At 47.8% G+C, this 13563-nt stretch overlaps 1 protein-coding gene across 2 annotated transcripts in view; it reads right to left on the bottom strand.

Moving 5' to 3' along the window:
- Positions 1–13563, bottom strand: part of LOC150002598 (lipoxygenase homology domain-containing protein 1-like) — a 154555-nt gene that overhangs the window by 59540 nt on the left and 81452 nt on the right. For both annotated transcript variants that reach the window (XM_090285099.1, XM_090285100.1), the window contains exons 15-20: positions 11962–12038; positions 10882–11078; positions 8365–8557; positions 4575–4735; positions 1865–2333; positions 1231–1385 (exon numbers count right to left, since the gene is read on the bottom strand). In XM_090285099.1, the coding sequence (XP_090141225.1) occupies positions 1231–1385; positions 1865–2333; positions 4575–4735; positions 8365–8557; positions 10882–11078; positions 11962–12038 (1252 nt within the window). The remainder of the gene's footprint in view (positions 1–1230; positions 1386–1864; positions 2334–4574; positions 4736–8364; positions 8558–10881; positions 11079–11961; positions 12039–13563) is intronic.

The following is a 13563-nucleotide window of genomic DNA, read 5'->3' as shown; positions in this document are numbered from 1 at the left end:
GTGTATGCTGTGTGTGCCCATGTGTGCATAAACTTCTTCAACCACAAATTTTAATTAGTGCCTGCTGTGAGCCGGCATGTAAATCCAAAATGATTTACAGAAATAGAAGAACTGGACTTGCCTGCTATTGAGATGGGAAGACAGAATGTGTACGAGAGCGTGTATGTATATGCACTGGAGGAGACAGGAGACAGACGACACCAGGACCCAATAAGTGAATGGGATCTTCTTAGTGATAACTTTTTAAACTCTTCAGTCCCAGGTCATAGTGGTTATAACTTTCAAAGGAAAGTACTGAAGCAGAGATAAAGCATGATCCTCAAGTCACAGGAAAGGAGTGTTAAAAGAGATCCAGAGAGCTCTGAAATAAACCACGCGATGAGGCCAGAAGTATTGTAATGGGTTTGGTTTTCTCCCTCCATGTTGAGGAGGGGACCTGGCTTTAGGATGGGGGCAGGAATGGGAAGGGTGAGAGGAGGGACAGTCTGCTACCCAGAGGATAATGTGCAGTTTCTAAGGATGGAGATGACAACTGTATTTTTCATGCTTTTCCCACTATACTACGAAGAGGAAGGTGGGTGCATTTCTTTCAATGCTCATAAGCTTTTGTGGCTTTTACTGCCTCAGGACACAGTTCCTGTTTCTCAGCCTGTCTTTAGGCCCTTATTCCTCAGTCCCTTCAGTTGGTTTCATCAAGGTACCCAGAACCAGCACCCACCATGGCTCAGGATTAACCCCAGCCCCATAGGGAGACTCACTGTCCTCAAACTGGCTTTCCACATTTCTACCCACACATCTTTGTCATGAGGTCCTGGCTTCAGAGAACACGCTCACTGCCATCTTTGGGTATCTACATACCTACACCATACTCATCCACCAAGGCCCTTTGCGTCTCTCCTTCCCACCAAGTATTCCCCAGAGCGCCATCTTAGGGCCAGCGCTTCCTCCTTGACCCCTGGTCCACCCACTCAGCACCTGAGTATCTGCTACCTATACTGTCTCTGGTGAGTTCCTGTGGGTGTCATGGAGCTAGATCCCACCTGTGCATTTCTCATGTCCCCAACGGAAAACATTGGTTCCTACAGAGGAAACACTCCCATGACACCTGGTTGGCTTGAGCAAAGCTCACTGCTCACAGCAGTCGGGTGGAGTGGCCTTGGGAATCACCAGAGGACTCCCTCTGTCTGAGTCCCAGTCACCTGCCCAAGGGCCAGAAAGCCCTTACCCTACCTGCCCCGGCTGAAACTTGCTGGAGTTGTCTGACGTTTTCAGGGGCCGCTCGCCTGTGTCCCCGTACTCCTCCCCGTAGATGGTCAGGTAGACGTTGGCACTCGTGCTAGCATTGGGTACATCCCCTGTGATCACCTTGACCTCATAGGTGATGGCTGGAGACAGAGAAAGACATAACATTGATGACACCCAGGCCTTTGACTGGTCCTGAGGCTCAGCCTCTTGGATCCAGGTAGAGGATAGAAGCAGGAGTATCTGCAGATACTTAAACACCTATACTAAACTGGATCTGAATTTGCACCTACCCTTCCTCCCGACTTTTTTGCCATGAAGCCCAAGAGCTTGTGGGTCTTAGGAAAATTCACCATCAGCAGCCCTCCTGTCTTATGTTCCCAACACTGAGTTATATCCCAGTTCCTCCTAATTCACCCATTCCTTCTGAGAGCCTTGGGACAAGAGCATGCTAACCTCAGACAGGAAACTGCCCATGGTGGCATTTAACAGATGTCCGGAGAGCTATTTGAAAAACAGGATGGGTGCCCACCTAGACAGCTTCTATGTGAGAGGAGAGCTAGGCACCTCCCGCCTCCCTGGACTCCCTTCAGGAGCCTGTCTGACCCCTGCTCAGGCTTACGCTGAGGACCCGACCGGCCTGCAGGCGCCAGCTCCAAAAGAACTTCATTGTCTTCCTTGTTCCGGGCCAGCCAGCGCGTGGCATTGAACTTGTACTCCTCAATCACCTCCTGCATCCCCGGCCCGAAATCCTCTTCTTCCACCTCCTCCTCAGACTCCTCCTCTTTCTTCTCTTCTGATGAGGACTCCTCTGATGAGGACTCCTCTTCTTCCTCCTCACTCTCCTCATCACTGCCCTTCTTCTTCTTCATCTTCTTCTGCAGCTCAGCCTTCATCCTCTCCTTCTTGAGCAGCTGCCGAAGTTTGTTCTTCTCCTTCTTCTTCTGGGCCTCCTCCTCGGGCGTGAGCTCCACCTCCCGCACCAACAATTGCCGCAGCCACAGCATGTCCACGAACCAGCTGGGCGAGGAACCCTCGTCTGTGTGCCCCAGCCGGATCTTGAAGACCTCCCCCACGTCAACCGCCTCCAGCTGTGCAAACGCAGAGCAAGGGCTGGGGTGGCACCCGGCGTCCTCCCCACCTCCCCTGCAGAGCCAGGCAAGGGCTCATGAGTGTGCGTGGAGCCACAGGATGGAGAGGTTCAGGACCTCCGAGCTTAGAAGCTCCCATCAGTGCCCTCTCTCCTGCACGTCCAGCCCGGTATTTGGCCCACCCTCAGCACCTCTTGTTAGCCCCACCTTCCACCCAAATTTACTTCCTTCTAAACCCCCGAGATGACCAAGATGGCCCTTCTGTTCTCCTCTCCTCCCTTCTGTTTCCTTCTCTCTCCCTCCCCCAAACAGAGATACACATACACACCAATCATGCACATCACACTCACTCCTACTATTCCTATTTCCATTTATTCTTATTTATGCAGTTCCCTTACCGAGAATGCCTTGATTCTATCCTCTACCTCTAACTAAAACCTGTTCATTCAGACTCTTGAGCTTCATTATTACTTTCTTGTTTGTTGCTGTGATCTGTTTCCAAAAATGTCTCAGGACATATAACTTTTGTAAAAAAAAAAAAAAAGGAAAAATAAAGAAGAAGAGGAGTGTTATTTGTGAAAAACAAAAATCTCACCCATGCTTCCAAAGGCCCCAAGAGAGCTAAGAGGGAGCCTAGAGCTTGGCTGAGGTCCTGGCCTGGATTTCCTCTTTGTCCACATAAGCTGGTGTCTGCCCCCTGCATGGGAGTTCCCAAGAGCAGGGACTGTTTGCTCTTGTTTCTCTTCCCCACTGGGCCTGGCACAGGCTGGCTCAAAGGGAAGTGTGGATGAGTTTAGATTTCCTTCAGGGGATCAGTTTCTAGGCCTTCCATTTAGTTCTAAGCCTCACAACGAGGTGAGGTCTGGCCCCTGCAGAGCTCAGGTGGGCTTGGGGGGCTTGCATGGAGCCCCTGCCTGTCAGGCCACTTTTAGGGCCCACATCATGCTGACAGGTCCTTTTCTGGGTTTTGGCTCTCCTCAGAGCCCAGTTTCACCAGTTCTCCCAATTATGTGCTGGGGAAGCTGAGGCCCAGGGCTGTCCCATGAGAAGCTCAGTGTCCCAAAATTGCAGTCCTGACCTAAATGAGAACTCAGGTGTTCAGATTCATGGAACCACAATTCAGCCAAAAACACCTTGATGAGAAAATCATCAGACCAAACGGAGCCCGGAATCTCCAGGAAAGAGGAATTTTTTCTTCTCAGCTACTTAGGGGATGGGGTCTGTCCTGTTGAGTCCCTTCTCCAGCATTTTCCAGGTCACAGCGTTCCTGTGATCCCCCACCCTGGGGAGGCTGGTTCGCCATCCCTGCCCCCTCACCTGCCAGCCCAGCTGTGAATGCATCCACCAGACCCGGACACTGTGCTGCTCTGTTACCTCTCCATGACCGGGCACCATTTCCCAAACACTTTCCCTGACATTGATTTTGGATCCTACAGGAATGATGAAGCAGGCCAGGCAGGTATTATTAAAAGTTAGGTTTGAACTAATGAAGAATCTGAGGCTCAGAGGGGTACAGGGCTAGGGCCTCCACCTCTCCAGCAGTGTCTGGAGGGGTAGGACTCAGTGCGGTCCCATCCAGCATTAGCGTTCTAGACACCTGCAGCCTTGGTCCAGCTCAGCTAGGACAGGCACTAAGTTAGGACATTTTGCTGAGGGCCTAGCTGCTTGAGTCACAGCCTGAACATGCTACATGCACACACACACACACACACACACTCATGTCTTATATCAAACATTCATATGTCCCCCCAATGGGCACCATCCTTGCATCCTCCTTTCTTGCTAACAATATGCCCATATCCTCATCTCTTTCTCTTCTGCTCAGAGGGGCGTTTTGAGGCCCAGAGGACTCAAAGCACAACCAGGAGACCCCACTGCCTACCACTGTCCTGCCTGGGAAGCATGGCCTTGCCCTCAGGCTGACAGAGCTGGAGAGTCAGAGGCCACAGGGCTGGGAGAGGGTGCAGTAACCAGGGGCCTGGTGTCATATCTAAGTTAGGTTTATCTATCCAGCTGTTCTCAGAATTGGTGGCCCATTTGTATCACTAGCAGAGCTTTTCGAATCATCCCCCAAAATATCTCACTTAACTGATGGGGGTGTGGACCATTTTTTCCCTTAAAGCTCCCCAGGTGATTCGAATAAGAAGCCAGAGATGGAAACCATGGATCTAGTCCAATCCCTTCATTTTCAGCATCCAGGGGTGCCTCTGTGGGCACCCCTGCTGCCTTCCCCACACACACCTGGAATGTGTCCTTAGAAGCCCGCTGAAAGATTTTCGAACGGCTGGACAGGAAGAGCACTTCTGTCTTGCCTTTCTCGCCATAGATCTGCAGGTAGACTCGGGAAGTGGTGTTTGCACCACCCACATCCCCCGTCCAAATCTCAACCTCATAGTGGACCACTGGGTGGACATGCAGGGAGACATGGGACATTTAATAATCATAACAACAGCAATGACAGTAATAACAAGAATTTCCCAAGCCTGTACCATGTGTCTGGTGCTTCACAGACATTATCTCATGTAATCCTCTCATCAATATCATGGGTAAGTACTATCATCCCCATTTTACAGGTGCATAAACTGAGGTATACAGGAATTGAGTAGGTAGGGGGAATGGCAAACCCAAGCAATCAGACTCCAAAGCCCAGTCACCCACTGCATCACAAGAGTCCTCTGGAACCAGAAATGCACAGTAGTCAGTTCACCAGCTGGCATTCTCTGCTGTGTGCCTTCACGGGGCAGAAAGAAGCAAAGGCTGTTTGTTTCTTTGTTTCAGTGAAGGACAAGAGTTAGAAATTATAATTTTTATTTAAATATATGTACCTTTCAGATGATACCAACAGATACATCCACACACAGAGAGTTGCCTGTATTAGGAAGAAATACTTTATCAAGCTGTTAGGGATGGAAAGGTGTTGCAGGTGCACACCATGAGAGTGCCCTTCCCAGTGGAGAGCGAAATGTCTTCCAGAACTATGAGGCCATATTTTTTCAAAGTGATTGTTATAAGATTGACCCTCTCAGCAATGCTGTAAGACAATATCATGATTTTTTTTCAGGTGAAGACTTTTATTTTCAACAAGGTGAAGATCTTCTGTTACCACAGCAAGGTAAAAATATTGGGGACTGAAAACAACAGAACTCACTATGAACCTAAAGAAATTGAACTAGAAATACAAGGCTCAGCTGGGAGTGAGGGTAGGCTAGTATGTAGATAAGGGAGGTGCATTCTGAATGGAGAGAACCACCACAAACCCCATTCAGTCCCTTGGTTCTCAGAACAATAGGCAGTCACGATTATACAAAATTGGGATAGATAAAAATGAGCAATCAGAGAAAAAGAACCAGCTATTGGAAATTAACTTGTGGTAGCTAAATTAAAATAGTCCCCAGCAAGGATAAAGTCAAGAACAGCTCCATAGAACAAAAAGGAAATTTCCCAAGAACAAAATGATACGTGATAGAAACGTAAGAAAATCAGAGGAAGTCCAATATCTTACTAAGAGTTTAGAGGAACTAGAGAGCTAATTGTCAAAGAAGACAAAAAAGCCCCCAAATTAGAAAATGCTTCTGGATTGAAGAAGACCACGAGTTTAAAAACAATGAATGAAACTAAAATCACAAAAGGCAGTGAAGATGTTATGAAATTTCAGAATGTGGGAAATTAAAGTAGGATTTTATAAGCTTTAAGAGAGGAAAAATCCCAAAGGCTTGAGTCACAGAATGCATTAGACTTCTCAATTGCAATACAGGAAGCTAGAAGATGGTAGAAAAATCTCTTCTAAACTCTAAGGGAAAATAAATTCAATTCAGAATTCTATAGCAAGTCAAATTATTGATCAACTCTGAGAGTAGGCTAAAGATATTTGCAGACACGCAATGTCTCAACATTTCTCTTCTGTGTACTTTTCTCAGGAATCTACTAGTGGAGAATGTGTTCTATCAAAATGAGGAAATAAACCAAAGAAGAAGAAGAAGACATGAAATCCAGAAACATCCAATCCATGAGAAAATAGAGGAAGTTCAAAAAAGATGGCAAAGAGGAAGTCCCAAAAGGACACCTTTGTTGCAGCGTAGAGGGCAAAGGAGAGAGGTTCTTGAAGAAATGTCTTGAGATAGGAATTGGGGAAGAAGGAAGTAGAGAGGAAACCAACAGGATTCCTGTTGGGTTCAAACATATACACAAATGCTTAGCTCCGTTAGAGATATGGAGATAAGATGGTGTGGTGGGAGAATTGTGGGTCCCCAAATTCATATGCCGAAGCCCCAATTCCTGGTGTTTCAAAATGTGACTGTATTTGGAGATAGGTCCTTTACACAGGTGACTGAGGCAAAATGAGGCTGTTAGAGTGGAGCCCAATTCAATATGACTGGTGACTTTATAAGAGGAGACTGGGACACAGACAGGCCCATGCACAGCGGAAAGACCGTGCGAACACATAGTGAGAAGGCGGCCATCTGCAAGGCAGGAGAAAGGCCTCGCAAGAAACCCAACCTATGACACCTAGATTAGAACACTGAGAAAATAAATTTCTGTTGTTTAAGACTCCTAGCCTGTGGTATTTTGTTATGGCAGTCCTAGCACACTTGTGTAGACAGGTGGGCATAGAGATGGGTATGTAGAAATAAAGATGTGTACATAGAAAACTATACAAAGGGAAAAAATGAGGCAATCACTATCTCCAGAAAAAAACAGAAAGTTCTACAAAACAGGAAATGCAATCATCATACAGCAGTAGCTCAGCAGTGAATATTTGCATAGTAATAGTAATGTAAAGTTTGATTATGAATTTAATTTTATTGAAGGTCAGAAGGAGGGGACGTGTGCAGGTGTACACTCACACACCTGCACATGCACGTGTGTTAAAAGAGTTATATTCTCCTCTACCATAGTAGGAAGTCAATAGTTAACGTCTATGACTAAAAAATCAAGAAATTGCTAAGCACATTATTAAAAATATGGAGAGAAATTTCAGAAGAAAAAGCTACAGTAATTTAAAAGTTGTTATCTCTGAAGGAGGAAGATGCAGTAGGAAGCAGGAACTATCGCTTTTTTATCTTTATGTTGTTAATCAGTATCTGAATGACTCTGGTGGAAATCAAGTCCTAATTCCTAAAAAGAGGAAGGAGTTGATTCTTCACAAAGTCCTCAAGGAACCTACGGGTTAGTTGGGGACAGAAGATGCATGCGTGAAAAGACACAAAGGGTTCTGGAAGAGAAAGAGGTGAGTTTGTATTAGGGTTCCTTCTCAGGGAAGCTTCCTGTGGAAGCGAGCCTTGGCCAGTTGATTTCAGGGTAGATGTAGAAATGCAGAGGTGAGGAGAGTGACATTCTCTGTGTCAGGTTTTGGTCCTACTGTCTTTCTGACCCTCTAGATAATCTTTTGCTCTTCTGAGCCCTACCATAATCTATGACCCTTGCATTATGCACAGTGGGCGGCCAGATCACCCTGAACTTGACCTTCATTCACAGGGATCACTACACTGTTCATAAAGGGCCCGCACACCCACGCCATTGCTGATGCCTCAGCCTGCTTCATTGTTTCCAGGGCTCTTATGTGGCAATGTAGTATATATTTACTGTTTGTCTCCCCTGGTGGAATGCCAAATCCATGGGGACAGAATTTTGTCTGTATTTCTCATGGTTGCCTCCACAGAGCCAAGGGCAGTGTTGGCTCAGAGAAACATTTGATGAATACTTATTGAATAAATGAATGATTAAACAGCTTTATCTCCTCAGTCAGTCTTCCCAGGGGAAGACATGGACTATGTCCTCTTGCACACAAGGCTGAGAACACACATTTCTTATAAAGTCACTTGCTGCCATTAGCCCAGAACAAAATATTTCCTTCTTTGAGTCCTCAGTTTCCCTATCAGTACAATGAGCCTTTCTTCCCTCCCAGAACATGATACCAGAGGCGATCAGAAACCCCCATTTTCTCTCCCCAGCCTCCCCATTGGAGACAAGATGTAAGTTGCCCCATAGGCCCTCCTCCATCCCCACTATTCCACTTCTGCCTCCTCCGTACATTTCTGGATCTCCACGATTTCGCTGGGATAGAGCTCCATCTGCAGGCGTCCATCAGCCTTGTTCCTGTCCAGCCAGCGGTTGGCAGGGAAGGTGTACCGCAAGCCTTGGCGAGGCACGTGGATCTGCAAACTGCGCAGGTACCAGCCGGCATGCTTGCCCATTCCGTCATGCCCAATCACCAGTCGGTTGATCTGGAAGGAAATGCGAGCTGTGGGTGAGCAGAAAGCTGGTGCCCAGAAACCTCTGTGCCTCCACCCCTACCACACAAAACCCCCACAAAAACTGCTCACTTCTACCCTGCCTCCAGTTCCTCATGACAGGGAGTCTAAGAGGATGGAGGCTGGGTCCTGGTCCTATCTGCCATCAGCCAGCTGGGGGGCTAGGACACCACCTCTCCTGTCTGGAGTCTCTGTTCCCTCCTCTTTAGTTTAGCTCAACTTCCGGGGAAGTTGTGAGAAGCAAGTGGGGGGACAGGTGTGGCATGAACTTTGAAAGCTCTGGTATATAGTTAGTAATGTTAGTGTATTTAATATGCACTTAATAATGTGGTGGCTTCAGAAGAAAGCAAGCGTTCAAAATGCTAGCTATGTATATCTGGTCATTGATGTAGCTTTGTTTTGTTTTAAACAATGCACTGTTGTAGGTATTTCTGTAATTTTTTGGCACAGCCATCCTATAGGTGATAGAATATGAGTACAGCCTCTCAGGGTGCTGTCATTCTGTGTCCAATTCCTCTTTTCCTTCTTGGATGTGGGGAACTTTTCTCTTTCCACTAACACTCAGTAGTTCAATTGCTTTGCTATTTTACATTGTAACATCTTTGCCCACAAGCAACATAGATGATCACATAGATGATCATGTTGTCATCCTTATGTATGCTTGGCTCTTCAATGTTCAAGTTGTTTTTATGTTTTTTTGAAATATTATTTACTGACTGATACTAACATCAGATGGAATTATCAGATAGCCTTCGGGATCTATTCCAGCCCCCCAGATTTTCACTGTGATGGTTTGGAGGGGTGATATTAGCTATGAGTTTGGTGTCAGGACACCAGATTTAGAAAATTGACCATGTCAGCCCTGATCTCACTGTATCAAGTACTAAGTGTCTCTTTGCAGCTGGTCATGGAAACAGCGCCATAACTGAGTGCATGTAGCCAGGTCCCTAGGAATTGTTGGAAGGCAACCAACTATGTCTACAAACATAGCCTGAGAGCCTTTGGGGTGCATGCCAAGGGACATGGATGGAGAGCTTTGTTGTCTTTCTGTGGTGCTGGGACAGTGACAGTCCTGCAGAGAGACTGTTAGAAGAGTAAAGACAGGGACAGGTGTCTTCTACCTGATATGACAGGAAGCTCCTTAAGGACAGGGACTGTCTTTCGATTCCACAGCTAGCACCTCACTTGGAGCAACTGTTGTAGACACGGAACACAGCTCAAACACAGCTACTGTTTACTGAGCACTTACTATAGGCATGTGGGTGTAATTTACACACGGTAGGTGAGTGGAAACGTTGGGCCTCAGACCCAGGCAATGCGCAGCCAGAGCCCACACCACCAGCCTCTTGGTCACACTGCTTGTTGAGGAGGGTTTCAGAAATACAAAGAAGGCTCCAAATGCCTCCCCTCTCCCCCCAGACATCCAATTTATCTTCTGGCTGCTGCCAGAAATCCCAAGTTAAAGGAACAGCATTTCACTCTACAATTACTAATTTAGCTTAAAATGTAAATATATTTTGATTTAAAAATATCTTGACTGAAGCTCATTACCTTCAAGACATACGTAACTAACATGAGAGCTTTCCCCAGAGTGTATTTTGTGGGAGCAGCTGAAACAGGGGGAGGCCCCCCAAAGGGGAGGGGTCAGGAAAGTTGAGGTTGCAGATGGGAAACTTGTGACTGTCTGAATTTCCACAAACTAGAACTTGAGAGAAGCAGGTGGTAATGTGAAGTCCAGCCTAGGTATTTTTGTATGTTTCCAACCTCAGTCTGGGGAATTAGACCTGCGCTTCTCTGCAGGAAGCACTCAGACCCCTTGCAGCAGGGCCACCCACAGCCCTGATGGAGGGAGACTCTCGGGTCCCCTCGTCTAAGGCAGATGCTCTCAGGCGGCCTGGGAGCATGCACAGAAACAAGCTTCCTGGCCATAGCACTGACGCACACCCAAGGTGCCAGTTCTTCTACTCTTGCCTTACCTGCACACCAATGTCGCCTTCTCCAGTGTCTGGACTCTAGATACCCTGGTCCTGGCTATAGCGGTAAAGGAAATGTTGGGTCTACAGCCACTAAACATATGTGTTCTATCCCCAAAGAGACTGGAATCTTAACCACTGTTCACATATCTTCTGCTGCTCTAGTCACAGCTGGAAAACAATGCACCTCATTAATCCTCAAGTGAGCATTTTTTTCCTTCAAAATAAGTTCATTTTTGTGAACATCAGTATGTGTGTATACATATACATCCATGCAGGAGAAGGGGTGAAATGATGTCACATGGTCCTGGGAAGGAGACTTACAGTTCCAATGTTCAGGGTCTCCAGGGTAAACTGGTCCACCTGGTCACATTCAAAATAGTCTTTCATGTTGTTGTCAGAGACAGGAAGATCTTGCATGATGGTGTCAGATTTATCCCCATAGAGTTTGATGAAGACTGTCGAATCTGTTCTGGCCCCAGGGAGGTCCCCTGTCTTCAAGTAGATGTGATAACGGTAGTCTGAACAGTCCAAGGCAGGAGGCAGGAAGGGATGGGGTTAGTGCAGGAATAGAGGGGCGCAGAGTGGAGCAGGAGGGTGATCTGCAAGCAGGGGTGGACTCTTGCTCTGTCTAAGTAGCCCTGGGACTTGGGGCAGGGTTCCCTTCATTCCATGGAGTTCCCTCGTCTACAACATCAGAATTCTAATATCTGCTCACCCTGCCCCACAAAGTGTGAACATGCTAAGAACAGGAAAGATGCAATACTAAAATGTAAGAGGCAAAGGATTTAAAGCAATTTCTCATCTGATGGATGAGGAATCTGAAGCAAAGGGAGCATTGGCCTTTACCAACAGTAGTCCGTGCATTGTGTACACAGTATCATTGCTAAGTAAGTATTGTGACCTCGGCTTTGTAAGTGAGGATTAGGGTCCCCAGAAGCTCATGTGCTTGGCTCAAGGCATCAACACTGGGTCAGTAGCAGCCAGGAGTGAAGTCCTAACGAGGACCTGGAGCCCCTGTTCTTCAGTGGGACACTATGCTGATGTTACTCAGTTTTATCACCCAGAAAGGTTTGCATCATCTGTGCACTGTGCACAAGGAGGGAGTAAACATCCAGGAAAGGAGAATGCTTCTTACCTTTACTGCTATTGTTACTCTAATCAACAGAGGTCCATATGTGTCAGGGCCCCACCCCCAAGGCCACCAAGAGTCTGTGAGCAGTGCAGACAGGCAGGTTTCCAGACCCTCCCTCAGAGCCTCTTCCTCTCCCCTCCCCACCCCATGCTGCCCTGTGGGGTGAGTGATGAGCGTGTTCCCTCTCCATGGTTTGCTTCTGTGGAGCCAAGGGAGGGGCCCTGTCTCCCCTAAGGCCCAGCCATCACCTGGTCCCCAGGACAACTTACTCTTCAGTGTCGCATTGCTGTAACTGGGCAGCAGCTCTCGGACCACCTGCCCGTCATCCTTATTTTTGTCCAACCACCTGGTGGGCACATGAGGGGCTGTTAGCTCTTTGAGTGGTGCAGGCAGACAACCAACCGTCACTCAGTCTGTGCAGTCACCAGGGAGGTCACTGGGGAGGTCAGCGCTTTGAACTCAAGCAAAGTGGTTCCACCAGAGCTTGAACAAAGGATCCCAACCAGCCTGGGGAGGGAGGACTGCCCTGAGGAGGTGCTATTTGGCTGAGATTGGAAGGGTGACAAGGAGGTAACCAGGAGAAGGGGAGGCACATTCCAGAAGGAACAACATAGGCTGGGATAAGCTGACTGAAGGCCAATGTGGATGGAATGCAGCGAGTAAAGGGTAGGTGCTGGCAGAGGGGCCCAGAGAGGTGGAAGGGTCACTCAATATGGAACCTTGGCAATCACAGTAAAGAGTTTGCCCTCAGTGCCATGAACACCTGGGACATCATTACCATCAACAAAACCACCTTTTTACCTGAAAGCCCATCTTGTGTGTGGCACTGTGCTAAGGGCCCAGGGTGGCAGGAAGACAGAGGAGATACACTAAGATAAAGAAGACACAGGCCAGCCCTTAGAGGACAGAATAGACTGGCCAGGGCACTGAGGGCCAAGATAAGGATGGACATTAGATGAAAGTAAGTGCAACAGGAATTTAGAGAAAGAAGAAAGGTTTGTGGTGAAGGGGCTTTGATTTTGACTCCTCAAGAATTAATGAGATTTGCCAACAAGGAGGAGCTGGTGTGGACCCTGCAGGGCCAGGTTTGGATAGCTGTGACTCATCAATCTGTCACAGTGGGTCATGGACCCAGCTCTCTGCTGGTCATCCACCAGCAAAAATGCTGGATAAATTCACCTGAAAAGCACCACTCCCACTGAGCAGAGAGACCTCCCCTGAGAAACAGACAATCATGCAGGCACCGGTTCTCTTGGCCCCTGTGCTCAAGATGGCCTGTGCTATGGGTGATAGCAGCAGAAGGGACACCCTTGTTGGGCTCCAGGGCAATGAGGAAACCAAGATACTTGAGTCTTGACCAAGTGCCTCCCCATCTGCGTATGCCTTGGCACTTGTCTTTGCAGCCTACCCCTGTTCCACTCCTGAGAGGGGGCCATTCCCAGGCCCTAGGAGTACCAAAGGGAGCCCAGGCACTGCCTCCTCCCCTGCCCTCCTGACATGGAGCTCAGGCTGCCCTAACCCACAGTCCTCTCTGCCTAGGTGCTGCCCCCTCCCCAGGGTCAATGCAAGCAGCACTGTAGCTGCCCTGTCCTTTCTCTCCTTCCCTCTCTCCCTCCCTGAGCACGTGGCCCTACATTCTCAAGGACCTTGCTGTCAGCGGGTTGTTAGCTAGCATTAAAATGTTAGCTGACAACCAAGTTGTTACAGTTCCCATGGGCTTTGGTGCTGTGAATCTAGAACACCAAAAAACATTTGCTATTCCAAAATATGAAGATCTAGTTAGGGAATTCCAGGCTTTGATGACAGCCCTAAAGGGGAAGGGAGAGATACTTGGAAACAGGCAACTGCTGGCTAGAGCCTCTCAAATCAAC

The sequence above is a fragment of the Furipterus horrens genome, unplaced genomic scaffold, assembly GCF_987537825.1.
Source record: "Furipterus horrens unplaced genomic scaffold, mFurHor1.1.pri manual_scaffold_8, whole genome shotgun sequence".
In the NCBI taxonomy this organism is placed as follows: domain Eukaryota; kingdom Metazoa; phylum Chordata; class Mammalia; order Chiroptera; family Furipteridae; genus Furipterus; species Furipterus horrens.
Note: the sequence above shows the minus strand (reverse complement) of the source record. Positions and strands in the feature narration are given on the sequence as shown.